Here is a 27,277-nt window from a genome sequence, read left to right on the forward strand (position 1 = left end):
ATTTTTTTTTTTTTAAATGCTATTAGTTCCGTATCTGCAGATCTGGCCTCAATTTTATCAGTTCTGCTCTGCAGACAGCAGGAAGTGGTTTGTCTCTGAAAACATAACCTGAGGGAAACCTGGAAATTCCTTTAAAAATTGGAAACCTGAGTCGAATTGTAGCTCATGTGTCCTAAATTTATGATACTAGGTAAGACAAAAAATGGAAGAGCAGGTTGCTCAGAAATCATCTGAACTGGAACAGTATTTACAAAGAGTACGTGAACTGGAAGAAATGTATAAACAGCTACAGGAAGCATTGGAGGATGAGAAACAGGCACGGCAAGATGAAGAGACTGTGAGGAAACTTCAGGCCAGGTATGGCTTTGACCAGGTAGAAAAATCTTTCAGTTCCCCACCCCTCCCCTGCCAATAGTGAGTACCTGTGCCATGCTACTAATGACTTTTTGCCCCTTGGGTATGCTGCTGGAACGGGGGACTACCTTCAAGTCCAAACACAGGACAGGTTTTATTTTTCCTTAAGATATGAAGGCTGAAGCTGCTATTTATGATTTTTAGAATATGTCTGATTAGCCTTTAGCAGAGGGCAAACTCAGCAATTTTGGAAAAGCAGGTGCAGCTATTTTTCCATCAGGTGTTGTGCATATCAGCCCGTGAAAAGCTGAGATCTCTCTGTACAGGCTTTTCAGTTGTTTATTTTACAGAGCAGTAACTGTAAATACGACTTTCTGCTGTGTTTTATCACAGGTTTAAACTGTAATGATAAAGGGTTAAGTTTCCTCTTCCTCACAGGGGCTTTGTGGAGTGTGGTTTTTTTCTTCACATATTCAGTCCTCCTAAGACAATGAAGATAACTTATGCATGCTTGTTTCTTCTGGGGCTCTGTGCTGTGTATTTGCATTATTGACTACATTTTCTGAATAGCCCTTTGTAGCAGCCAAACTGCTTGCACTGCTGGCATGACACTGAAGGCAAGCCAACAAACAATAACTCTTTCCCTGCTTCCCAAGCTTTTTTTTTTTTAAACAATATTCTCTTTCCCTTAAAAAAAGAAAAAGAGGAAAAAATTAATTTTGCTTCCCTACGCAGATACAACTTATGTTTAAGTGCAGTTAACATCACAATCCCCATTGCAGATTGCTGGAAGAGGAGACAGCAAAGAGAGCTGAACTGGAAAAATGGCATTTGCAGCAGCAACAGACCATTCAGATGACAGAAGCAGAGAAGCAAGAGCTGGAAAACCAGAGAATGATGAAGGAACAGGCTCTTCAAGTGGCTATGCAGCAACTGAAACAACTTGAATTGGAAAGGAAGGAGGCCCTTGAGCAATATGAGGTGAGCTGCTCTGGTCATCAACCTCTCATCCTTATCTGTAGATTGACTGAATTTGAAGTTCTTCAATATTATGTTTCTTTAAGGGTTAGTATGGCACAAAAGTTAAAATAAGAGGTAGGATGGTTGGGTTGTTTCTGTTTTTTTCTAGTTTTTACTCGGTTTCTAGACCAGTAGATAGATTTGAAGAAGAGGATCTGTTTCAGACACACCTTTGAACCTCTTTTATTTATTTTTGTCCTAATTTGCGTGCAGGCCAGCTCAGTCATATCCTGAAATACTCTGTACATTTGTCTTCTGCTGCAGACTCCCTTCATGTGCAGTCCCACTGCTGCCATAACTGGGTGCATTTTGCTTCTGAGTTAGTAATTCTTGCAATGCTTTGATGATGTCATGGCATGGTATTGTCTTCTACAGATGAAAAGTCAATGTGTTACTGTCGGCACCTACTCCTCAAAAATGTATTTAAGTACTGAATGGATGTCAAGGATAGGTAGGAATTAGCTCAGATTCTCAATGTGCAGCAGTGCCTCCTGTCCCAGATGCCAGGCCTACTCTCTGCTCCACCGAGTGTTTTTGGGGAAGGTCAGTAAGTGTTCATGGAAGAAATTAGAGCCAGAGTCCAGCAAGTACAGAGGCTGAAGTGCTGTACACTTTCCAGGGCTAGAGAGGTGTTGATCCTGCATTTATTTAGGTCAGGAAAGAAAGCCTGGCTGGGTTTGTATTTAACAGAGAAGGGTGTTTATGGGCTGAGCTCTGAAGGACAAGCCAGGGAGCTGTCTTGCCTGGCACAGAACACAAATGCTGCACTCACTGCAAGCAAGGGCCCAGCTGGGGTAGTTGTGGCCACTTTACAACTTCCCAGGGTGGTGTTACATCTCACACCATCACAGGATTGCTTCTGGCTAGTACTTGGCTTTTTTTTTAGGTGACATCTCGGGCTTTTTGTGTGTGAAACATCATTTACTACTCCAAAGGAATGGCTGAATACAATAGACATATAAAACCACAAAAAATTCCACAAAACAATTATTTTAGAAATAATTAAACATTCTAGCCTTCTATTTGGAATTGCCCAAAAGACCAGTCTAGGCTTAAGAATGAAGACTGTCTTTATTACACAGCTACAGAATCTTGTAAAACCTTGTTATTTTGGGATTCTGGTTTGACAACTTTTTTTGGGGGGGGGGTTGTGGTGGTGAATAATTATTTAGGATGGTTCCACACTAAACAGAGGGCTGGGCGAATTAGCATGGTTCTGGCTTTCAGTTTGAAAGGTGTTTTATCTGTTTATATGAACAGACTAAGTTGTTGTTCTTTTCAAGCGGGCTGTGTCTTTTTCAGGAGGTTAAGAAGAAGTTAGAAACGGCAGCTAATAACACCAAGAGTTGGAAAGATAAAGTAGCTCATCATGAGGGATTGATTCGATTAATAGAGCCAGGTGAGTTATCAACAGAAGAGTTACAAAAATATGTGTTCATTCTGTCTCATGTACTTACATTATCTGGTGATTTATTGAAGTCTGCCTTTTCTTGTGCCTTACTGGTTTCACAGCAGCCTATAAGTATCACCCTTTGTGACAACTGCTGATGGTAACTTTCAAGCCTTTACCTCTACAGGTCCTACTACATTGGTTCTTTCATCATTATTGTTTGTTTCTTTTATGTTTAAAACAAAGCAAGGATCAGCCTGAACATTGCACTGTTAGTGTGTGACATCCCTGTCAGAATTGCCTTACTCAAGTATTGCTCTCTGTCTTCCAGGCTCCAAGAATCCTCACTTCATCACAAACTGGGGCCCAGCCGCCTTCACTGAAGCTGAACTGGAGGAAAGACAAAGGAGCTGGAAAGGGAAAAAAGCCACTTCCGAGTGACAGTGGCAGCTGATGTGTGGCCCAGAACAGGAGCCCACCTCCCCTCGTTCTGCTTTGCACAGAGCAGCCTCTCGCTTACAAAATTTAGTTTGCTCAGCAGGTTGGGCCTTTCTGCTCATGAAATGCTGTTTACCACGCTGGAGTGTCTGCTCAGAGCTCAGCCATTACAGTGTGTGGTGTCTGACAGGATGTGCTGTTTTCCCTCACATTTCCAAGACTTTGCAACTGAAGATTTGTACTGAAATGTAGGTTGTGACAGAGTTGTTCCTATGCTAGCCTGTAACGATCTGACAGCAGCTAACCAGTCAGGCAGCAGCACTTTCATTCCAGAAAGTGAGGGAAGCAGTTGTTCCACTGGTTCAGTTAGTATAATTTCAACCCAGGATAAATCAGTCCTGGAGGTTGTGTCCAACTCTGAGATGGAGCATTACCTTTCCTTCCACTGAGCCTCCTTTCCCTTTTGCTCTGTCCCTCTGTTGCTCTCTGCACGGTGCTTAGTGCTCAGACACATTCCCTTGGCAAGGGGGGGCTGGCATCACTGGGTACCTGCTGCTTGCTTGGATTTGGTGTCCTGTTTCCCTCTCTTTGCAGGAATCCAAACAAAAGAACTGAGATAACCATGTAGAAAATGCTGCTGTAAGACATTCGGAAAAAGTAGTAGTGCAAGACTGGTTTTGTACTGTCTGAAACTTGAGAAGTGCTAAATAAAGCCTTGAGAGTTGTCTTCACAGTTCAAAAGATGCAGTTTTGGCTTACAGGTTTCTGAAGCAGATGAGTGGAAGGTGGTAGCACACACAGGACAAATATCCTCTGTGTCAAGGCTGTGTTTGTGCAAGAAATCTGATTATAACATCCTACCATTTTAGATGTAGCACTTCTGCCTTACTTTTAATCGGAGGCCAGATTAAAAAAAAAAGTACGAAGAAAACTTTTTTCTTTTTAATAAAAATGATAAATGTGTAGTGATACTGCTTTAGAAAAACCCAAGTAATTCCTGTCAATAAAATAACTTCAGTCTTTCTAGTCCCAAGGTTTCCCAAAGAGCTTGCTCTGCCTCACAGTTCTCTCCTGGGACAAAGCCAGTTATTTGTGTTTGTGTAGGGAAAAGGAACAAGCCCGTGACTTTGCTTTGCAGATCTCCCACACCAGGCATTGCTCAGTAAAGCAGGATTCCTGCCAACTTGTACAGACATTTTGAAACCCCCCTCCTCGAGGAGCAGGTGCCCACTGGTGTGGCTTGTGAGCAGCTTTGACTGTCCCCCAGCCATCCATCCCTCACCTGCTTGTTAGTTCAGCTACATGTTAAATTATTTGTAGTAAATAGAGAGTAAAATTTTCAGGAGGATTAGCAGTGCCTTAGTGTGCAGCACTGTGATACTTGGGTCTTGGAAGAGCAGAAGCTGTACAGAAGTGGTGTCCAGATTTGGAAGTCAATAGCATTTTATTTGTCTATTAACTAAGACTCACTCAAATACTGAATCTTCTCAGACATTTATTCTCTGGTTATATTTTTATACTAATTGAAATCTTTAATGTTTCAGTAAAGGGAGTGCTGATTAGAATGGCAGGAAAATCTAGGATCTTCCTATTTATACTCACTGTACAGGAAAACCGTAGTTCCTTAAGCTTGATAACAAGGCCTTTTTTAAATTGATCACGTTTACAGAAGCAATGTGAAGAAAAATCCAACCACCTGTAATAGAATTACTAATGTACACAAGGTTAAACTTTGCTAAAGGAGCTGGAACAGTATTTATAACTACCAGACATTTTATGTGGAGAGCAGAAGGGATATTGGGGCTAAACTTGTTTAATTTTTCTAACAGTCTTTATTTTGGACAACAGTTTTTTAAGAACACCAAATGATGCATGTTTTCGTATTTTTTACTGTTCTTTAGATTTGGCTGTTTAATAAAGTAATATAAAGTCATTTACATTTCGGAATTAATGGATGTCTTTTTGTCTGGATTTATTTTGGGCTGTTGGAGTTCAAAATCCAGTAACTGCTGTGCGGAAGAAGTTTAATGGTTGGATCAGTGGTCACATGGTAACACACACAGACTTTGTTTTAGCAGCGCTCCTGCTCTTAAATGTTCGTATTCAGTACACCTTGATGCAGTCTGGGGCAAGGGCAGGGCAGCTCTTGGAACAGCCACACAGCCCCCCCTCACAACGTGTCAGCCCTGCCTGTCTGTGTCTGTCTGTCTGGGGTCAGCTCTTACTCACTGGCAGAAGAGGAAATGAGACAAGGTTCCTTTTAGCTCTGTCGTCCCGCTTGCTCTGACAAATTAAGAAAGCTTTGTTTAAAGCTTTGCTCAGTAAAGCTGGGGGCAGTGGTTGGTTTAAAAATTAAACTACTTGCATGCTGAGCAAAAATACCACTTGAGAATGAGCCCCGTGGAGCGACACTGAGCAGCATCCAAAGGGAGCACAGAGCTGTGAGTCACCACCGATCATGGATCAGGGAGCATGGAAAGCTGCATCCTGGTGTGCCATCATTTCCAGTGGGGCCAAGGGTTACAGCTCTCCTATTCCCACGAACCAACGAGCCCCCTGAACTGTGGGGTTAGGGATGTCTCTGGTCTCCCCAAGAAGCCCTAGCTACACCCTGGGCTTACATAGAGGTGGGGGGAAAGCTGTGGCTGCTGTTCCTGAACCTTTGGGAGATGCACTGGAGGGCTCAGCCCACTTATTTTATCTGCCAGATTCAGGTTTAATTTACCTGCTGCTGCTGTAACAGCCCTGCAAAACACTACCCCAGTGCCGTGCTGTTCCTTCTAGGAAGAGGATGGGGTTTGGTTTGGGGTTGGTTTTTTTGTTTTTTTTCCCTGTGATCATTTTATGGACCTGATTTATGAGCCATGCACACTGGATCACACATTCCCAAACTGTAACAGGCTGGCTTCCAGCAGCTCATGTTATTCCTGTTCCACTGTCCTTCATGAACAGTCACAAAAGCAAAGCCTCTGTGGGGGAAAGGAACAGTGTCTTAGGATAGAAAGTGTATCCTAGGGGTTGGGGGGGACCCCAACCCCAAAAGAAGCGCCTGTTTGTGCCTGTTAATGGCAGGGGGTTAAGCAGGTGATCATTAAGGCCCCTTCCAACTCAAGGCATCCTGTGATCCTATGGCTCAGTCACGCAGAACACCTGGAACAGGAGCTGCCCCATCCATCTCAGTAGAAGTGAACAGAAAATAACTGCTCTGATTTTTATCTCAAATATGTGAAGCAGTTACGCAAACAATTTTTGAACGAACCGGTGCAGGGCCAGGAAAGGGCCACAAGGCCTTTCAGCTGCTTCGGGGAGAGAGGTCATTATTTGTTAGCCGAAGGAAGGGCTGCAGAAGGGCGGCAGGTGTGCCGTACACTTGTCCTCTCACAGAACGACGAACTCGTTCCACACTTCACAAGATTTTTAGGGGCTTTCCCAGTCTGCCGGTACCATACTGGTTACTCGATAATTGTGGCTCTCCCTGCTTTTTTGTTTTTGTTTTTGTTTTTAATGAATCTTTTCGGGTCACTGTGGCAGCACGGAGCTCGGCGCCGCCGGGCAGGAGCGCCCGGGCCGGACCTGGGGCTGCCTCATCGCTGGGCTCCGGCTGCCACCTCGTGGTGGCCCAGCCCAGCGTCGCCCGCCCGCGATCCTGCGGCGTTCCCGGCCTGTGGAGGTGTCCCGGGACAGCCACCCCCTCTCCTTTCCCTCCCAGCAGCGGGTGCCATGGAAAGGGGCTGTGCGCCGAGCCTGCGGCTGCAGCACCATCACCACCTCCCTGCCGTGGCCACCGCAGCTCTGTCCCTGCTCCATGAGCCCGTTCGGTTCCTCTGCTAGCTCAGTATGCCCACAGGCATCCCGTCAGACTAGGAAAAAATAATTTTCTTGTTACCACTGGCCTCGGCGCTAATTCAGACGTATTTTCCAAAGAAACCCCGCCGCACTGCAGGAGGACAACGTGTACAGTGGATACAGCATCCCGCAATCTCCGCAGGGGCAGCTCGGGCTGCCATGCGGCTTTCCTTAGGGTGCTAAGGCAGAGCAAAGAAAAATCTGTGAGGAAGGCTGCTTCCCTGCAAACAGCGTTTCCCCAGGTGCCTGCGTACATGCCCCGGGGCTGCAGGAACGAAGGACGTGCTCAGCATCACGTACTCCTCTTTTGGGAGCAGGGCTCACGCTCATCCCTTCAAGCCACAAACAGGGTGGGCGTGTGTGAGGAGAGGGTATCAGCCCGTGGTGTAGTGCTAATGCGGCCGTGAGGGCCAAAATAAAATGCAAATGGAAACTTTGTGACGCTTCGTGAATTTAGAGACTATTGTGGCTTCCACACACTTACTGTGAACTCCAACTACTCGGAAATGCCAGGAAGCAAAAGTGAAGAAAAGCACCGTTTTATGGACTTGCTTCCTGAGTATGTCAGAAGTACTCATCCTTCAAAAAAAAGGAAGGTGCAGTGGTTGTTTTAACACATAAGATGAAACAGTATTTGGCAAATGTAGCTGCATCTCACCTCCAGAAGAAATTAAACTTGGAACAGGATGATGCAAAACAGTTAAATTAGAAACATCCTGAAAAGCCTTGAGAGGGAGATTTAATGAGGCAGTTTTTAACACCCTAGAAAAACCAATTGACAAGAGCCCTTCTTCTGCCTTTTTTCTATATTTTAGCCTAATTGACAGAGGAAATGTAAAAGGATATGAGCAGCAGGGTCAGAGGAAAGCCCATGGCAGACTGGGCAGAATGTTGATAAAAAGAAAAAAAGAAAACATGATCTCCAGCACAATTGCACTCACTTTCCCCCATCAAACATTACTTTAAATTCCTTAATGAATAAAACCACCAAAAAAATAACCCCTTCTACCCTACTCAGCCTGGTCATAGCTCACATCACTCTTCTGCCTGCCAAAGGGTCTTGATCTAGCACCAGCTTTACACATTGTTATTAATATCATTGCTAATTAATAGAGCTTCTTGCCATGGCTGCAGCACACAAAAGGCTTTAACAGGATCTGGGCCTAACGATGTCTTCATGCAAACACTCACCTGCTGTTATTCTTGTTGTTATATTTTTTCTGAGCACACATTGATATCTCAGATGGGATTAAAAGCTCAGGCATAGTCATGAGACAGTTTCAAAAGCAGCCTGGACTTGGTGTTGACACAAATTATCTGTTTCAATGCCTACCTGAGCATAGAGATTTCTCTTCCCACTCTGAAGAGGCTTGTGCAGCTCAGCCCTGACTCGAAGTGCAAGTGCTGGGGTTCTGGTTCCTCAGTCCTGACTAAAAAAGAAAAGAAACTCAACAAACCACACTTTAAAAACTTTTTTATGGTCAGACTTTTCTTAGCCATTTTCAGAAAGTCCCTCTCATACTGGAACTGAAGTTTTGCATTTGTAGCAGTGCAAGGTTGTGTTCTCTGAACCATTTCCTTTGCCAGTGATGCTTTGGGCCATTTTACTCTCTCCGAGCCATAGAGTCAACCACCACATCTCTCTGTGAGGTGCCCCTTTTTCACCCAGGCTTTCCTCCCAGCCAGAAAGATTGTGTGGCCATGGGCTGCTTTTTCCCAGACAGGAGGTGGGAAATGACAGGAGCAGGGTACAGCCTGCTCACACCTGGGCCCCACCAAAATCTGAGTGGTGTGGCACTGCTCCCTGTGGGGATGGAGGTGCCACCTTCTGTGTTTGCTGGTTTGCTTTAGCATGGCCACTGCCTGCCTGTGAGGGTTGCACGATGTCCAAGGGGGTCTCTGCTGGCTGATGGAGCTTCCTGGGGAGATGGCTAGCCCAAAACAACCAACACCTCAAGCCTGGTCTCACAGAATAGCTGCACGTGGTCCCTCTGGCAAAGAAAGCCACCTGCCCGTGCTCCAGCACACTCTCCTCACTGTCACCATGACAGATGGCAAGAGTCAAGCCAACAGCTGCTCTCACTGCACCTCCAGCCAGCAAATCCTTCCCACCAGCAGGAGAAAATCCAGAGCCTATATTCCTTGAAATCATGCTTCAAGGAACAGCACAGGCATGGGGTGTGGTAGGAGAACCAGCCTGTCAGAGGGAAAGGGGACAAGAAAACACTGCCAGGCGCTGAACACCCGTGCTGGGCCAGGCTGCTGTGAGCGCAGAGCAGGGAGCAGTCCTGCACAGCTTCGAAGGCAGCTCTGTCTCTGCCTCCGCCCTCGCCCTGTTCTGACCAGTCCCTGCCCCTGGCGTCCCTGGGGCTGCCAGCAAATCTGAGGTGCTCTGTGCTGCAGGCTGGCACAGATCTTGCGGCAGAAAGCTCCCGATGAGCGCTGAGCCCGGGGCAGCCTGTGCCGGGTCCAGGGGAGCGTCTGCTGAGCCCACACCACCTCCAGGAGAGCAGAGCTGCACAACCACGCTCTGTTCTTCCAGTTTTCCATTCTTTTCTCATTTTCATCTCGCCCCTCCTGATGAGCCCCAAGTCCCTACGTGCCGAAGCAGGATGAGAAGACTGACACGATTTTTCCAAAGCCCCCGGCGAGTCGTGGGACCCGCAGCCCAGGGCTCCGCCAGCTCCTGCCCCGGCAGGCCGGCCAGGCAGCGGCAGCTGCTCCCCCAGAGACGGGGAGAACAATAAGAAATACCAGATCTGCCGCAGGAATGCGGGAGATACCGTGGCGGGGGGCCCTGAGAGTCTGGGCAGGATTTGCTCACGGCTTGGCCGCAGCCCAGGGGATGCTACTCAGGCCGCGCTGTCGCCGGCCGCGGTGGCGGGGGATGCGCGGGGGATGCGCGGGGGATGCGCGGGGGATGCGCGGGCCCCCCCCGGGCGCCGGACACCAGATGGCAGCCGGACACCGTCGCACAGCCCCGGAGAGCCCGGGGAGCTCGGCCCTGCTCGGCAGGCTCCTAATGAATCACATCTGCGGCTCCCGCCCGGGGAGGCAGGGCCGGGGATGCGGCACCGCGCGGAGGTTTCGCGGCTGAGCCGGTCCCACGCTCGGAGCCGCGTCACTCGTGTACGTGCAGCACCACACTGCTGCTGCTGCGGGACGAACCCACACCCAGCAGCGGCCAAAACCTCTGCCCGGGGCTGCCTGACCTCCAAAGGAAGGAGGGAGAGGACCGGGAAGAGGATGACCAAGGCTGCCAGCACAGCTCGGGGGCTTCACCCAAGGCTGTGCAGCCGCGATGCCCTCGCTCCCTCCTGTGGGCACGTTGTCACCCTGAGCTGTTCAAGTGACTGAAACCAGGGTCTGCACCCGCCGCTGCCAAGGCCTGACACGCCAATTAGAGAGTCATTACTCTGTTGGGTAACATTTTCCCTCAATGACTTAGGAACTTTAACCCAATTTTGAAATGTAGGGGAGGCTAAACTAGATTACCTTAGCTCAACTGCTCATGCCATAAGCCCTTGAGAAGTGGGACTGGAGAGTTTTTCCTCCAGAAACCTTTTGTTGGCTCACAAAATCCTCGTTTTTTTCTTAGCTCAGACACCAAGAGGGGGAGTTTTCAACTTCCAAAAATAAATCAAAGACACCACGATGCCTGTAGGGTATTTGTTTCTCCATTGGAACGTGAACCTGGTGGTTTAGTTTAAGGGAGGCTAAGCTAACTCTCACATTTTCTGCATTCCTCTTTTTCCTGATAGATCAAGATCGACAGGTTTGAACTGTTGTTTTAATGAAAACCTACTACTCCTGAGAGGGTTTCCTGTTTTAGAAAGATGATATTTCGGAGCTACAAAATTCCAAACAATTTGACTTGCTATCACCTTCGTCAGGTCCCTTAACCTCCTTATGCCTCAGCTGGGCATTGATGAAAGGTGGGTGATTTTTATCCACTAATAAAGCACAGAGACATCTACAAAATCATAATTCGTCTCTAAAAAGAGGGCTCTTTAAGTGATACCCTAAAGCTGTGTCCACAAGGTGCAAATCAGAGATTGTTGAGTGAGGCCTTGGAAAGAGCCACTTGTACCAGGGCATGACCAGAGCCCCTGGCACCAGCCCCTGCCAGCCCCTTGTAGAGTCACCTCCAGCTCCTCCACCTTTATTCCTGATCCCTGGCCACCAGAAAACCTCATCTGCGCTTTTGGGTAACAACCACAAGTTGAAGCAGCCTTTAGCCTCTAATTAACTGGAGTTAAATCACCACATAGCTACCCCCAAAGTTTCATGGAAATTAGGCCAACACTCCAGCCAAGTCCTCTTTTTTCATCTCTCATATCTCATTCAAGCTGCTGGTACATTTCCCCCTCCCCTGTGCATGTGGAACCCTGAAAACACTCTGGGGTAAATCTAAACATGACCAACCTCAACAGTGCATCTCTGGAGAGTTTTCAGAGCTTAAGCTCTGCAACTCAGAGTAAGTTTGGGGGTAGGTGCAAATCCCTTGTTGAAGGTTCAGGTATTTGTTTTAAAGTTACAAGTACAAGAGGACTCCCTGAATAAATTTTTGGTCCAGGAAACTGAGCTTCAGCTCCCAGTTTTGTTAATTCTGCAATCCAAAATGTTTTCTTTGCTGTTTTTTTTCCCTGACTTTTAAAGGCAATTAGGATTTTCCAACTGTTCTAACAATTTAGATGCTCTAATATGTAAAAACACTTTCTTGTGTTACAAAAATTTCTCCAAATTGTAAAATGCGTTACAAAGGGGAGGGAGCCAGCCCCATGTACACTGTCTGGGCTGCTCTTCTGGCAGAAAATGACAGCTGGCAGTGTGCAAGGCATGGAAAAATAACTTATCACCCAGATCCTTCAAACAGTCAAAACCGCCTTAGCTGGGCAAACCGGCACTGATTTCTCAGAACTAATCCCTGGAGGTACAGGTCTGCTGACGTCAAGCCTGCTGTGGTTATTGCAGGGCTCACAGCCCTTCTAACATTCTATCTGCAAGCCCCAGTCCAGCCCACTGCACAGAGAAGCTCTTCAGAAGTTTCTGATAGGGGTGGCTGCGACTGTCGAGGGCCCTTGACGCCTCCCCACTCACCTGCTCCAACTGTGCAGCTGAGGGTTTTAGGGATCTCTGAAGCTCACACTTCAAGAAGCCAGCTGTTCTCCTGCTTGACACAGAAATCCTCCTGGAACTTTGCTGCTTCCTGTCCGAGCTCCTCTTTTAAAGCCACATTTTCTGCCTGCTATCCGAAAGAAGCCTATAATAAAGGAGAAGACAGCAAAGCTCAGGAAAGCACTTATCTGACATGTAAAAGCTCACAGGTGCAACAGGAAGGGATGCACATGCCCATCAGGAAAATGGGAAAGGCATTAACGATTTTCAGAGCTAGATTCTCACTTGTTATTTCTCTCTGGCTATTATTTTTGAAAGACTTGAGGATTCCTTTTATCAGGGAATGTTTCTGGAAAAGTTCTTGCAGAAAGAGCTTCTTTTTTTTTTTTAAATCCCTTTGCATTTCAGGTAGATGAAGCACTTCATAAGTACTGCTCAAGCACAGGAGTAATTGGGATTTTAGGGAATGCTGAGACTTATCAGCTTGCTGGAGCTGCTGGAGCAGAGCCAACAGCTGTGATGAACCAGCCCTGTGCTGGTGGTGGGATGGTACATCCCTGCCCCACAGACCTGCCAGTGAGCTGCTTCCTTCTGAATGCAGAGCTGCACGTGGCCACATTTTCTGCTTCCCCCGTTCTGCAGCGCAGACGTCCCCCGGGGTCCCAGAACTGCAGGATGAAAAAGTCATCCTTCCTTCTGGCCTGGATCCTGGACAGACATGTGCACATGCTTAGTGCTGAGCATGTGAGTAGCAACACTGATCTCCATGGAGCAATCCGCACGCTTGAGCCTCTGCACATTTGGGAGCAGGGGAGAGGAGGACACTGGGTTCTCTGGTTGCCTGTTTTACATACCACTCCTGGAGATCCCACCCAAAAGAGAGCTGCGCAGCAGGATGGCGCTGAGCTACACAGCTATTTTTATTTCCATCTCTTGTGGCCTTGCTGAGCCCTGCTATGAATTATCTGGGATATCACACCCCAGACAAGTCCAAACAACAGGTCTTGCTGCAGACTGTCTGTGTTTAGAGGGATGATCTAGTTACTGCTTTCCCCCCACCCCGTCTTCTTCCTTATTCCCATTAGTGACACGCTGGCTGCAGAGAAAAGTTATTCATGCTCCAGAAATGTAATATTTACTCAAAACAATTTTTATTTGGCTTGGCTTCTTCCCAGTGCCATAAAGTGATAGCCAGCCCCAAGTGCTTACATAGACAACATGTGCATCTGAGTCATATTTATGATCCCCGTTATAAAAAGCACACAACCTTGTTTTTTGGTGCAATAGGATGGGACTGAAGGCATCAGCACATCTTGAGCATAGCCTGTCTCTGGAATCTGCAGAAATTTGCCATGCTCCAAATTTAGAACTTGTGGGTGGAAGCTCGGTCAGGAGCCAACTTTTTATACCATTACATCACAGGAATTGAGGGCTTCGTGCCAAGGATCCAAGGAAATTAATAAAGAGCAGAGGCTGTCCAGCTGTTTGAATTTAAAGTCATGGCAGAGAGGTAATTATTAATAAATACAGCTTTATTCGGAACATCGTAATCTCGTTGCTTAAATTGAACATATCCCCTCTCTTTACTGCAGTTTACTATTCTGTTAGAACTTGCAAAGACAATAGGAAGGGATTAACATCTGTAAGAGAGAGGCCCAGGGAAGCTGGGATCCTTCTCGACAGAGGCCACGCTCCAGTGATGGCTCTCCAGCTGAGCACCGCTCCGCCGCTGCCAAGGGCATCGCGGCTCCCCCGGCTGCGGGAGGGGGCTGGAACGTGGCGTGCATTCTTCCAGCTAAAACACACAAGGTCTCCAATGGACGGGGATCAAAGCCATAGACAGCTAATTTGAAGAGAAATTCAATTTGTTTGACCTCCCTGTGCTGGGGCAGCCAGTGCAAGCTCAAATGTCACAGCCTCCAGGGAGCTGATGGTAAAGCACGGGGCCACGTACCAAGAGGCACAGGGTGACCTGAGCGACCTCCCATCCTGTTTAGGATGCACCGTGTGTGCCCATAGCCCTGGCAGGGTTTGGTCCTGGGTGCAGAGTGTGGCTGGGCTTGGGGAAGGGCCGTGCTGGTGCTGGGAGGGGGCCACTGCCCCGTGCCCCCACAGACTGCGGAGCCCGGGTCTGCCACATGCCGCTTTCGGCACCTCAAACACACAGGGCACACGACAGGCACCTTACAAGCCCCAGCCCACAGCCCCAGCAGGACAGGCTCTGCAGGAAAACACCTGGCTCTGCACACAGAAAGGTGTCAGGGGTCCCAGGGCTTGGTCTGCAAGCCAAGGGCTGAGCACAGGCTTGTCATGAAATACACAGCCAGGAGAATACAGCAGTGTCTTTGGGAAAGGGGCTCCCCTGATGCTTAAACCACAGAAATGCTGGTATGCAGCTTCAGAGATTTACAGCTTATACTCTCCTCAAGGGTATGCAAAAGCCATGAGTAATTAAAAATATGGCTCTGGGTTCTCTAGGAAGTTCCCTATTTCCATTTTACAGATAAACAAGCTGAGGTGAAAGCAACTGAAAGCTGCTTCAGTGGAACGATACTGCCAGCAAGCCAAACGTTAGAGTTCCCCGGGAGATGTTCCTGCACCCACAGACACCTCGTCGTGCTTGCACATGTATTTCTTGCAGCAGCACATACCAAACAGGTTTATGCATCCATCCCTCACCAGGAACCAGCACAGCAAAGACTGGGACTTGCAGCTTCCAACACCCCCAGCTTTTGTCTAATCACACACACACACAAAATATTAAAAAGTATGGTTTAAAAACCATAACCAGCAGGTTAGAAAAAAATAAAAAGTAACCACTTCAACGATGTGATCACAGGGTGACAATTTCCACAAAGGAAAGAAGACAGTCACTGATAGGGATAAAAAGCAGAAATCAAGTCAATTAAATTCAGTGATCTTAGAATCACAGAATAGTTTAGGTTGCAGAAACCTCTAAGTCATTCCTCACTTCTTAAATGTGGTGTTTCCACCAGCAACACAGGCATGGGCACGCAGGGGGTGTTACAAGAAGTCAGGCTGCTCTAGATTCAACAGGCTCTATTACTGGATAAACCTCTTGTTTTTTACCTAGAAAAATAATGATGCCAACCATTCATTCCTGCCAGAGAACCTCGGAGAGATCCTGGCCCTGCTCAAGTACAATGCTATGCATTTTTTGTCTCAGCATGTCGCTGCCCATGCTGGACTGTGTATTTTATGTTTCTGTGAACAGCTGTGAACATCTAAAGATTAAAAACCTCAGGTTTATTAAACATCCCACTTATGGTCAAGAGAAGCCCCCTGTGACGCATGACTCACAGAGGGAAGCTGGGACACTGCAGTGGGTGAGGAGAGCCTTTGGCTGCTGCTTCCCTGCAGGGTGGGAGACCTTTCTGGGTTCTTTCTGGTAATCTGGACTGGCTCCTGGAGCTGGCTTGTGCATGCTGAGAGCATTTTACATGGCTCTGAAGCTCCACCTCAAAACAGAATGGCATGAAGAGACTTTGAGGAGGGACAATACAGGGTTTTCCTCAATGGCTAAAAATACCTGTAATACAGGACTGAAAAGGACAAATGGACTTCAGTGATTAGATAACTTGAGGAAAAATTAAAACAAAAAATTGTTATTGGGGCAAAAAACTCCCCAAAAAGTATCACCAGATATTTGCCAGAGCAAAAAGGCAAAGGAGTCTTTATTTTCTACATGAGTGCCCTATGGTAGGTTTAGTTTGAGGAGTGAAGTAGCCATTTTACCTGCAGTATTATGCTGTTTGGTACCCCAAAGCTTGTTGGTGTGTGTGGTCCTCTTGCATGAGAGAGTCTGCAAAGGCAATGCCACTGCTCCTTCCACATGAGGATAAAGGTGGAAGAAAAATGTCAGCAAAATGAGCAGCCTTAGGGGTATCATCATGCACCCGAGAAGCTGGGAATGCCTACCTGTCAGGATGCTCATTGTCCTCAGCCCTTCCTTTCAGGTTTTGCAGGACAGTAATCCCACTTCCTGGAGTGCTGCATTAGACAAGTAATTGTAGTTAGCAAGTGATTCTATGGAAGTAGCTGAAACACTTCAAGCTATAGCCCAACAAATTTCTAACCCATGGCTAATCTCCAACTCTCTTCCCACCGAAGTCAGAAGAAATCCCTCCTGCCCCATCTACAGTTCTTAGAAATGCAGTGAGCATTTAAAATTTTGAAGACCGTGCCCATTCTTATAACTGGGCAAGAGTCAGATTTCCATAATGCTACTCCTGCTGCAGAGACACTTCCTTCCCAGAAGTTCCCTTGTCTCCAGCAGACCATCCCTTATTTCACTACTAGTTCTAGATGCAGCCAAGCATCATCCTATTTAAAAGCCCTCTTCCAACAGCGGTAGCAATAAACACATTTGGCCAGCTAATTCACCTTCTGCAGTCACGGAGCTGGACCAACAACCTGCCATATCTTCTGGCACTGTAGCTTGTAAAACCAACTCCAACTGGTAGCACAGAAGCATAGAAAACATGGAGAAGGGCTTTATGAGACGGTGGGTTTGTGGCTTCTTATTTTGACTTGTTTCCATGAGATTCTTAAAAGTCTCAAGCTGGAATGAAGGGACCTTGGTTGCGCCTTATTTTCCAGCAGTTTCTTTCAAAGATGAGTCATTTGGAAAGCACGGGAAGTATCACAGTAATTGCTTTGATGTCTTTAATAGAAATTTGGGATGGATTTGAAAGCAACGAGGGAAGTGCTGTTATTTCCTTTTGGAATGGCAGCCTGACATGACTGGTGCTGTTATACAACACAGCGACCAAACAGCAGTGCACACGCGAGCCTGGCAGCGGCCGAGGAGCTTGTCCTCCTAATCAAGTTTAGATCTGGATGCTGATGGACTCAGCAAACAAACACTCATGTTTATTATAACAGAATGAACAGAATGTACTACAGAGAATATGACTCACTTTTCCATAGGACGCCTGTCTATTCTCCGGGTTTGGATAAGGAAATGTTGCACCTCTCGCTTACAGTTTGTTTTACAAAGTTTTAATGAGCCTGTCCCAGTGAGCTGTCACCCTGCCACATAAAACCTGATCCATTTGCCTTTGTGAAAATAAGTGTGGCTTTTGACAGGACACCCTGCACTAGGCCCTACTAAATCAGCCAGCCAGACTCACTCACAGGTGGTTTTAGTCTGGAGTGCTTTTTGAAATGAAAATATGCAGCCAGCCTCAGCAGCATGTCGGCTGCTTTCCCTTGGGTGACAGGCTGTCCTGCTGCATCCAAAGAACCCCTCCTCCTCCTTCTCTGCGGGACAGAGCCTGCCTTTTAAAACCACGACTTTCCGTAAGAAAAGAGTTTGTTGAAAGCAGAGTTCGAGGAAGGGGAAATGAAGAAATGATCACATTTTTAATTCAAAACATGTAAAACTCAAAAAAAGCTGCCTATTAACTCAGAGGAAATTCTGATTAAAGTAGGTGTCCTTACAGGACCCTCCTGCAAGAAATTCAAATGAAGGCAAGGGAAGGAAAAGAGATTTTTAAGTAAACAAGTGAGAAGAGCCAGGGAAAACAAGAGCAATAAGCAGGGTCTCAGGTGGCTGACTTGGCAGAGTGGGGCGTGAAGGAAGGAAGAGGCTGTGGGACAACGAACTGCTGGCGTTTACAGTAGTCAAGAAGTCTCCAGAGTCTGTGACTTTAACCACAAGTTACTTAACAATACTGTATGCTCGTTCTCCTTCACATCCAGCCCCAGCCATGCCAGTAAATCCCTCTCCGAGTCAAGAGGGGGGATGCAGTTTCAGGGTGGTGGGGTTGGACAAAGCAGGAGGACTGGCAGAAAGGGTGTTTCACTGCCACCTGAAATAACAGGAGTCATGATGAGAAATGATGAGCTCCTGGCTCAGGTCTCAGTCCCTGGATAGGAGAAGGCTAGTGAGTAACAAGTTTGGGACGCAGGGACTGCCCTGTGGTGTAGACAGAGCCACTTACAGCTAGAAAGAATTGTTTTTCCGCCTGAAGTCAGCGAAGGCCTTCCAGTGCCAGAAGAGAGTCATGACAGAAGAGAAATGGTGCATTTGTCACTTCCCAGCAACGGGTGCAGGAGAGCAGAGGATCCACTAGTGAAGAGGTGAATGTGAACTGGCACTTCAGAGACCGGCTTGTTGCTGTGGCTTTCTACCAGGCATTGAAAATTACTGTGAAAGGTACCCTTGGTTCATGTCTGTGGTGGAGATTAGCCTGGGGAATATTTAATTTCTGAAATGGTTTTCTGACTTGCAGAGTCTTAGCTAAGGTTAAAGACTGCTCAGGTTATATATCTCATCCCTATGGGAATTTGCATGGATCTGCAAATGCATTGTTTTAAAGCTACCAGCTGCAATAATGGAGAAATGAACTGAATGACAGAAAAAACCCCTAAAATAGTTACCATTAACCCCAGGAGGGCTGGGGGTGTGTTGAGCTGTGGTTTTCTGTGCTCGGTAGCGATGTGTCATCATAAAGAGCCTACATTCAATAGCAGAACAATGCTGTGCATGGTGTCAACTTCCCAGGGGCTCACTGTGCAACAGCTTCTCCAAACTTCTCCATTTCCACTGCTGAAGCAGCTCATTAAAAAAAAATCCTCATACAGCTGGGAATTATAAAACTCTACAAGAGCCTGTGACGCCGAGGACCTTTGTTTGGAGGCACACCTCCGTTTCTAGTGCTTTGGAAGCTGGTCTTTTCCAAAAATCTTTCTATAGATACTAAAGCAAGGATGGATCTGGCCACAGTCCATTCACCATGAGTGATTATATCTTAAAGGGATATTCCCTCTCTTTAAAAATTCCAATTCTTCACATGTTTCTGGTTAAAAAAACCCAGCACAAAAGAACCAACCTTTGTGCCTATGTCAGTGTCTTAGCTGTATGAATTTAAACATTCCATTGTAAGCTAAGATTATCTTGCCTCTTGCCCATTGAGACATGTGGGTTTGGCTTTTTAAGACTCCATAACTAGCCTGCTTGAACCCTGTCCAGCAAGTTTTCATCTAAATTGATTAGGACTTGGAACGTATTTTCTTGGACAAATTGTGGTCTAATGAATAGAACACTCCCTCACAGCTGTCCTGCCAGAAAGCCAAGATTTTTTCTGTCTAAAAATCATCCCAAAGTGACCCTTAGATAAAGTTCAGAATCCATTTTCATTTTTTAAATTAAGAAAAGGTTTGCTTACTTCCATTCCATACATTTCAGCGCTAGGCAGCTGACACACGATTCCCACTAAACATTTTATTTTAAAGAATTTGGTTGTGATGTCAGGTCTGCCACAGACAATACATTTCTAAACACACTGTTTACATTAAACACAAAGCAAGAGGATGGTTTTAGCAGGAGGAGAAGCCTCTCTCATCCCGGTACCTGTAGATGGCACATAGAGCAAACTCAAGGTCGGCTCTGCTCTCCACACGATAAATTTAAACATTAATGGAGACAAACAGGGAATATCATTGTAAAGCCTCACCCAAGCACCAGAGATTTCCAGAGTGCCCTTCTCCAGGGACAAGGCTCCCCAAGAGACCCCTCCTCATCCCCAGTAAGTGCCTTCATGAGCTCAACTTCAAGTCCAAGAGTGGACTGGCTGGGAATTCCTGCCATTAATTAATGCTGGCCAAAAGAAGACAGCACTTCCCCTGGCCACTCCGAGGTAAAAGCTGTCCCACTTAGGATGAGTGCACCTTTTCTTTTTAGCATTTTGCTCCATAGTTGTTCTCCCAAATGTCCCAGCTTGAAGCCTCAGTAAATGTTTGTGTTATGATTAGCCCATCTGGAAATTTTATTCTATGACCACTCTCATGGTAGAAAAGGAGGATTTCATTCAATCCAGAATACCCAGTGGACATCCATGGTTACATCATATTCCTTATCTCCTAGCAAGAGTATTTCTAGGAACCAGGAGTACAATTTGAGACAAGATCAGATTCTTTCTAGTCTTGCAAAAGATGGTTCTGACCCATGTGGAAATAATGTGTCTTCACCACGTTTTCAGGACTTAACTGACACGTGATGCTCAGAAATTAAATATATGTGCAGGAATTTAAAGGAACTGGTCTCTCAAGAAACACAACTTCCCAAGTTTTTAAAGATTGGTTATATCTCTAACAAGATATAGGAAACTGAGGCAAAGTCATTTCTGCTCAGTCTTGAATGGAATTTGGCTACTTCAGCTACCAATTATGCTCAGAGAAGAAAAGTAAATGATGAGAAATTGCTCTGTTATAAAAGAAATGAGCATCATGGTACTTCTTGTGGAAAATGGGTCATAAAAAGACAGGACACATTGGGCTGCACAAATTTACCTGGAATTCCCCAGAGAAGATGGTAGCTGCTGCAGTTATTCTCCAGTGCCTTTACTGAAGGTTGGTTCAGTCACAACAATGTGATTAGTCAATATGCATCATTAGATAGCAAGATCTTACTTAAGCTTATGCTGCTTTGACAGACAGATGCAGAAAAATATCATGCACCTCACCTAAAGTCCATATCATCTTTGGCTGTGGGCGAAGAAAACTGGGTACATCTGCAGCCATTAATTTGAGCCCCATTTTTTAAATTTCTGTGTGCTCTTAAACCATTAAAACCTAAATATAATGACAAGGAATGAGCACGACCAAGATTTGCTAACACTTTATCACACTCTATTCTGCAGCCTCTATTGTCTGGAGATGTGGTTATAATGGGCAGATTATACAGCATTAAACCCTCCTGAAAGCATAGACAGAAAATATGATATAATCTTGCTCGGAGCAATTATCTTTAAACACAAGAACAGCTTCAGTGCCCAGTGGAGAGTGGCAAGCGAAGTTATGAGCCCAAGGCAAAACAGTGACCAGCTGCCAAGAAACATCCTCGTTAGCCTTTGTTAGAGTTTGCCTTTCTAAAGTTATTGTGCAGCATAATTAAGTTCGTAACATGCAGATGAGAAAGTGGAAAAAAATGTGAAGACATAGGGAGATGAAATACTAAAGCACTGAAAGATGTCACCTCCTCTGCAAAATGCTTATATTGTGAAATAAAAAGAGAAGAAAGAATGAGTCATTTCAGGATATGTCTGGAATGAGAGATAAGAGAAGAAGATTACAATCTCCTGGTAGTCTCCCACAAAACCTCTTCATTTGCATTCTACATCACAAGGGCTGCCTACCAACACAAAGCAAGAGGGCAAGAGGGCAGTAATGGAGAACAGACAAGATGAACTGCAGCCGAAGAAATGGGATTTCAGGACATGGTGGCTCTTTCAAGATCCTGAGAACTTGATCCACATGTTCCCTGAAATGGCAACAAAGAGAGCTGAAGGCTTGATCAAGCCTAAGTCGTCAGAGAATGATTAACTTGGAGATCAAGGATGTACAACGGGCTAAGAAAGCAGAAGAGGGAGCAGACCTTGAGTCAATCCTTGTGATCACCCTCTGGTGGCTCCTGTGTGCTACCAAGTTGATCACAGGCTTTAAGTCTTTTTTGGTTGTGTTCCAGCTTATTAAAGACTCTCAGTTCCTCTCACTGCTTATCTGCTTTGCAGTGTGGGATGTGTGAGTGGTTTTGTGACATTATTTAGAGCTTTTAAGCAGAGACAGACAAAAACCTTTAGATAGAGACAGCAAACTGTTTCTCGAGTTGAAGAGAAGATTTCAGGCCAGATCCCAGCTATCATGTCCAGGTTAAGTTCCCCTTGCACCATTTCCGATTTGGGCTGTCCTGGGGAGCAGCTGGGAATTTCCTGTTCCTGAGGTGACCCATGGGTAGCATAAGGCCAGACGAACCCAGACTTGTGCTGCCTGCTCCCCCCTGAGAAAAAATGGGGGCTCCCCAGCTTCTGGTGACAGGAGGGGACAACAGGCGTCCACTGTTGTGGTCCCCTGGCTAGGAGCCCAGCAGGCTGAGGTTCCAAAACGTTTCCTGCCTTCACCTCTGCTAAGAGCTGTCTCAGTGTGCCTGGAAACACAGGTATTGAAAAGGGGAAAGAAGTGGGATGCTACCAGGATTTGTGTGGCAAGCAGAGGGCTTTGCCCTGGCTTGTGCTCATGGCATGACTCAAAGGCTGGCATGGAGTGGCCCCCCTTTTCCAGGCAGACAGGCAGGAGACTCTGGCAGCAAGACCAGGCATTGCATTCCCTTTAACTCTTACAGACCCAGCAATTAATCAGCACCCAGGAGTCACATGGATTGCCAGCATCCCTGGCTTAGGCTGGATTTCCACTGTGCTTAAATGAGTTCTGCCCAGGGACTCAGTCTCCAACAAAAATCCCCCCAAAACAGGTGCTGAACACCAGATACACCAGATCTAAGCTCTTGGTGGGTGGTGTTTTGCAAGATCCATCCTTGCTGATGGACTGCACGTTTGTACCTCTGTGTTTGGATGGAGGGACAGAAGGGTTACAGGAAAAGGCACAATCCAGCATGGTAGGGAATAAGCCAAAATGTCAGGGCTAAGCAAGCAGAACAGATAACCAGAGAGAGATGGGAATGGAGTAGAAAGCTCAGAATTATGGACAAATTAATGAACCAGCAGTACTGGAAATGGGAACAAGCTGTCAGACCTTCATCTCTTACAAGGACCAACGAAAATATCATAATTTCTGATGATTTTGATAGAAATAGAGTTATGCAAGACTGATATTGTTAAAAATGATTTAATTAAGACTCTGTCAGCACTGTCAAGCCTAATTAACCTGGTATTTAGCCTTTTATAGGAGTTCATAAAAATGTGCCCTGCACTAAAACCCAGCGTTCTATAAATGGTGCCAGTCCTAGAAGGGTCACCTTTTGGCACAGCTGGCTCTAGAGAGCATCCCACTAAGGTGCTAAGATATCTCTCTCTGAAAAGATTACAAGTTCATGCTGCATTCCTTGCCCACACAGTCCTCTCCTCAGAGTTTGTGGGAATCTGGGGTGTCCAAGGAATGCAGAGTCAAGCGTCCTGGCAGCATCCCATCACCAAAATTATTTCACAGAGAATTAATCCCCAATTCCGTCACTTCTTGTCATGTGAGATTCAAATCTCTGCATTTGCCAAGCTGTGATGAGCATGGAAAGGCAGAAACTACACAATGGACTTGCACCACTTGTGAACATTTAGGTTTCTGGGCTGGTTAGTGACAGAAGCAGTTCACTATGTGGAGGAACAGGCTCCTCTGGATGTCAGCAAGAGCCTATGGGTAGAGTATACCACAAACCTCAGCTGCTGTCATGGCTATTCACTGGGGCCACAGCACCTCTAGCACTACCTCCCGCAGCTGTGGGACATGTGTTTCTCCGTGCCTTGTGGCAGCAAGCATACAGCAGCCTGGAGTCACCAGTGAAACCAGTTAGGTCTCTAGGGGGCTCTCTCAGAGGGTATTATAGATAAGATTCAAAGAGAGGCTGAAAAATTAATATAAATGAGAGCAAACAACCAACACTCCCAGAAAATCCCATGTTCTGCAATTGTTATTGCTTCATCAGTGACAGGAAAGAGCAGTGTTCTAAAATAGGAGTTCACTTAATTGAATTTCCCTTAAGGCGCAGAAAATAAGCTTCCATGAAGTGGTATCAATTGTTCAACAATAACATGTTCTCCCAGCTGAAAACTGGGTTAGGAATTTGTATTGTATTTTCACAAAACATAATTCCTAGCCCAGTTTCTTCCTCCTCCTCGAGATAACCAGGCAGACTCCACCTCAGTGACCACTGAGTTAGACTATGTGGGTCAGTCAACACGTAACCAATGTTCAGCTTCTCCACACTCCTACGTAACAGAGCCTGCTGGATCCACCACGGGGCTTTAGACACACAAAGCCATTAAAGGAGCTGTTTGCTTAAACACCTTTGCATTTAAGGGGTTTTTTTTTGTAACTACCTCTGTATCTTTATCCTCTGTGCTGGGGTGCGAGGTTCATGACCATGTCAAGCCCAGGTGAGGTCAGCTGCACACAGAACTCACATCCTTGTTCCTCCTGGGTTACAGGGCAGGCAGAACTGTACAGCTCAGGGTGCTGGAAAATACAAAGAAATACTCAAAAGCTACAGAGCAGTGAGGACTCATACCTTTTTCTGGTCATACAGAAAGTGTTAACAACCAACACTCATGTATTTATGTGTGAAATATTATCTTTCTGAAAGCTTGTCATAAATGTGGCTCACAATGCAGGGATGGCCACGCTTTCCAAGTCTGTGCAGCAGGAAGAACATTTCCTAGGGAATAAGGTCAAAATATTAGCATTCAACTGAATCAGTATGGGCCAAATTAATGAAGTTACTGCTCCATCACAGACTTCCATACATGAAACCTGAGAAAGCGGTTGTATCAACAGCACATCAATCCATGGCACTGGTCAGCAGAACGAAAAACCCAACCTCCAGTTTCAAAGTTTCATTCAGCTTTGGCACAGAAAGGTTAACTGTTGTTTAGACAATGCCTCTGAACAGATAATGTTAGTTAAAATGTTTGCATTCAAATCTTATTACACAGTGCAATAAGTTTGCTTTCTATGCAAACACTGCGCATCCCGTGCGGAACGGAAAGCTGGGGGGGCAGACTCTAATGAGTAATAGCTCAATCCCATGGATCCTTTTAAAACTAAAGGCAAGGAGGGGAGAATGTTTACCATCTCCAGACTCCGTGTGTGTCCATCTCAAAGCTTCTTCTTATTCTCCAGGGATTTGCAAAATTATGTGTTTAAATATTCATTATCTTTCTACTCTAATACTGCTTAAAATTCCTTTTTCAAGCCCAAGGATGACATAGCCAGTGGATGAAAATTATATTCCGTCAAAACAGAGTCTTGTGGCAGCACTGGGTAAGTCAAACGCCCTGATGTGAGGGAAGGCAGCTAAATCATCCATCCAGATGGAAAATGTTGACAGTCCCTTAACCAGAGCACGTCTGCAGCACACAGAGGTGTGCAATTTGGCTTTGTTCAGCAGACACCATGGAACTATTTATTCTGTCCTCAAGCTGAGCAGGAAGTTTATTAAGCTCGCCTGTTTCTGGACATATCACCTGGCTGCTGTGTTTGCTGTCGGAATGCAGAGTTGGATGGGCCCTTTCTGCACTGACGTAATGCACTGCCATGAGGAGGATTTCTCTGCGAGCCTGAGACCTATTCCTCTGACCCCAGGAGCACACTGCATGTTGTGCATCCAATTCCTGACAGGAATGCTTCATTTTGCTCTTGAGCAACCATTTCTGAGCAAGCCAGGAGCAGAATCCAGCTTTTCTTGGCTGAAAGAATTGGGATGTCCCAAAATGGGGCTTTTTAAACAGATGAGTGAAAAAGCAGAGAGCCCAAAGGACCATCACTCTCCAAAGAAAATCATACAAATCAACAAGGAAAAATTCCTCTCCGTAGTTAGACTTTCTACGATGGTCAAACAGCTGTGTGTTGTTGGGCTTAGCTCTGCTCCAGCATAGCCCTGAATATCCGTTCCACTGTCTCAGCAGGGTCCCAGGGGACACAGCGAGGTCCCTGGGCCTGCCTGTGGCAGAGGCTGAGCAAATCCACTCTGAGTGTGCCCTAGGTTTCCTGTGGGACACTGCCTTGGTTGGACAACTGCTCCTTGCACATCCCTTCCTGCTACCCCAGCGCACCATCATCCTCCCTCCCCTGGGCTGGATCTTCCCCTCTGCTGGGCTTGGCTGAGCTGTGGCTTACTGCCCTGCCAAAGTGGTGGCTTGCAGCCCAGCACAGCTGCTGGGGACACCCTTGTGCTGCCACCAACTGCTCCAGCAGGCTGGAAAGCTGCAAATGTGGCACTGCTTCCTATGCAGGGGAGCTCCTACCTTCCCCCAGGCCCACGATGTTTGGGGGGTGCTGGACAATGGTTGGGAGCACAGCATTATATCCATCTGGAGGCCCAGGGAAGAGAATGGGGGTGATGACCAAGCTTTTCAGACTTCACGTGGTGAATCACCAAGTTCCCCTGCAAATGCATCAGAGAGAACAGGGGAGCCCTTGTTCTGTAGTTCCCCTTTTCTGTGCAGTGAGCTGAGCATGATCAACCCCTACTCACCAATATAGGCTGTGGGGCAGAATTGATTTTTCCCCACTTTATCTGCCCTCCAGAAATAACTAACAGTTCAATATAAATCCCAAATAATTTCCCTTTACCCTGATGAAAGTTTTCTCTTGAGAGCAAATAATGTTTTCAGGCCACTCTTAACACCTCCCAACATGCATGTAAAATTTTGCTGAATTTAGCCAGCGGACATCTTTTCAAAGTGGATAATTTAAAAGATGTCTTGTTTTCAGCTATAACAGTACAAAATACACTAGGTACTTTGTCCAAAGAATCCCTCCCAGATTTACAGCAGGCCAACTGGATTCATAAACTGTTCACAGGCGAGTAATCAAAGAGATTTAAAATAGGAAACATTTTCTCCTCTGTTTGTGCTGAGTTTTTTCAAAGTCAGATGGCAGATACAACATCAGCAATGCATTTCTATTACATATATATAATATGTAATTTAGACAAATGTATAAAGGACCTTGTCTGGCACTTCCTAGCAGCCTGCAGAAGGTCATTTATGAGGTAGGCATTTTTTGAAATATGAATAGGGATGCACTCTTCCAAAGCACACCAATATTTTTGGCTTGTTCTGAACAGAGAAACTTTAACTGCTATAAATATTTCAAGGAGGCTGGATATCTCTTGAGATGGAGCATTACATCTTTTTCACTTCCAGCTTAACATGGCGGAAGCAGGCAAACCCCAGCATTTGTACAGGCACGTGAACCCAAGTGCCACCCCTCAGCACCCCTCCGTGGCCTGATGCTGTTGTAATTATTCCTTCTGTTTCTGCACCCTGCCTGCTTGGCTTTGCATTTTGCTGGACCTCAGAGTCACCTCCATGAGCTACCACAAAACACAGGTCCAGTGGGTGTCACTGAGCCCAGCCTCCTGCTTGAAGCAGGGCTGTCACCAACACAGAGCAGAGCCACAGGTTCAGCTGCTGTCCCAGGCACCACGGGGAAGTTTTGGCATAAAACCTGCAGCAATATTCAAACTTCAGCCCTGCCTGAACTGGTGGCCACTCTAGGGACCACTTGAGCCTTTACAGTCCTGACAGGAGTCAGGAATTCCCTCCTCTGAAGAAAAGAGTGGGGAATGAAGGTCCT

The 27,277-nt window shown here is 46.2% G+C and overlaps 1 protein-coding gene and 1 long non-coding RNA gene across 6 annotated transcripts in view; one reads left to right on the forward strand and one right to left on the reverse strand.

Moving 5' to 3' along the window:
- SWAP70 (switching B cell complex subunit SWAP70) overlaps window positions 1–5,139 on the forward strand; it is a 35,529-nt gene extending 30,390 nt beyond the window's left edge. The window contains exons 9-12 of the mRNA XM_032111694.1: window positions 191–357; window positions 1,137–1,335; window positions 2,677–2,773; window positions 3,096–5,139. Of these exons, the coding sequence (XP_031967585.1) occupies window positions 191–357; window positions 1,137–1,335; window positions 2,677–2,773; window positions 3,096–3,205 (573 nt within the window). The 3' untranslated portion in view covers window positions 3,206–5,139. The remainder of the gene's footprint in view (window positions 1–190; window positions 358–1,136; window positions 1,336–2,676; window positions 2,774–3,095) is intronic.
- Window positions 1–27,277, reverse strand: part of LOC116445258 — a 62,218-nt gene that overhangs the window by 9,682 nt on the left and 25,259 nt on the right. For 3 of the 5 annotated variants that reach the window (XR_004240720.1, XR_004240724.1, XR_004240722.1), the window contains 4 exons: window positions 24,019–24,154; window positions 16,106–16,177; window positions 12,149–12,311; window positions 4,659–8,478 (listed from right to left, as the gene is read on the reverse strand). This is a non-coding gene — a long non-coding RNA (uncharacterized LOC116445258). Of the gene's footprint in view, window positions 1–4,658; window positions 8,479–12,148; window positions 12,312–16,105; window positions 16,178–24,018; window positions 24,155–27,277 lie in introns of those variants that run through there. The other 2 variants (XR_004240723.1, XR_004240721.1) reach the window with 2 other exon arrangements.

This window comes from Corvus moneduloides, chromosome 6 (assembly GCF_009650955.1).
Source record: "Corvus moneduloides isolate bCorMon1 chromosome 6, bCorMon1.pri, whole genome shotgun sequence".
Taxonomy (NCBI): Eukaryota; Metazoa; Chordata; class Aves; order Passeriformes; family Corvidae; genus Corvus; species Corvus moneduloides.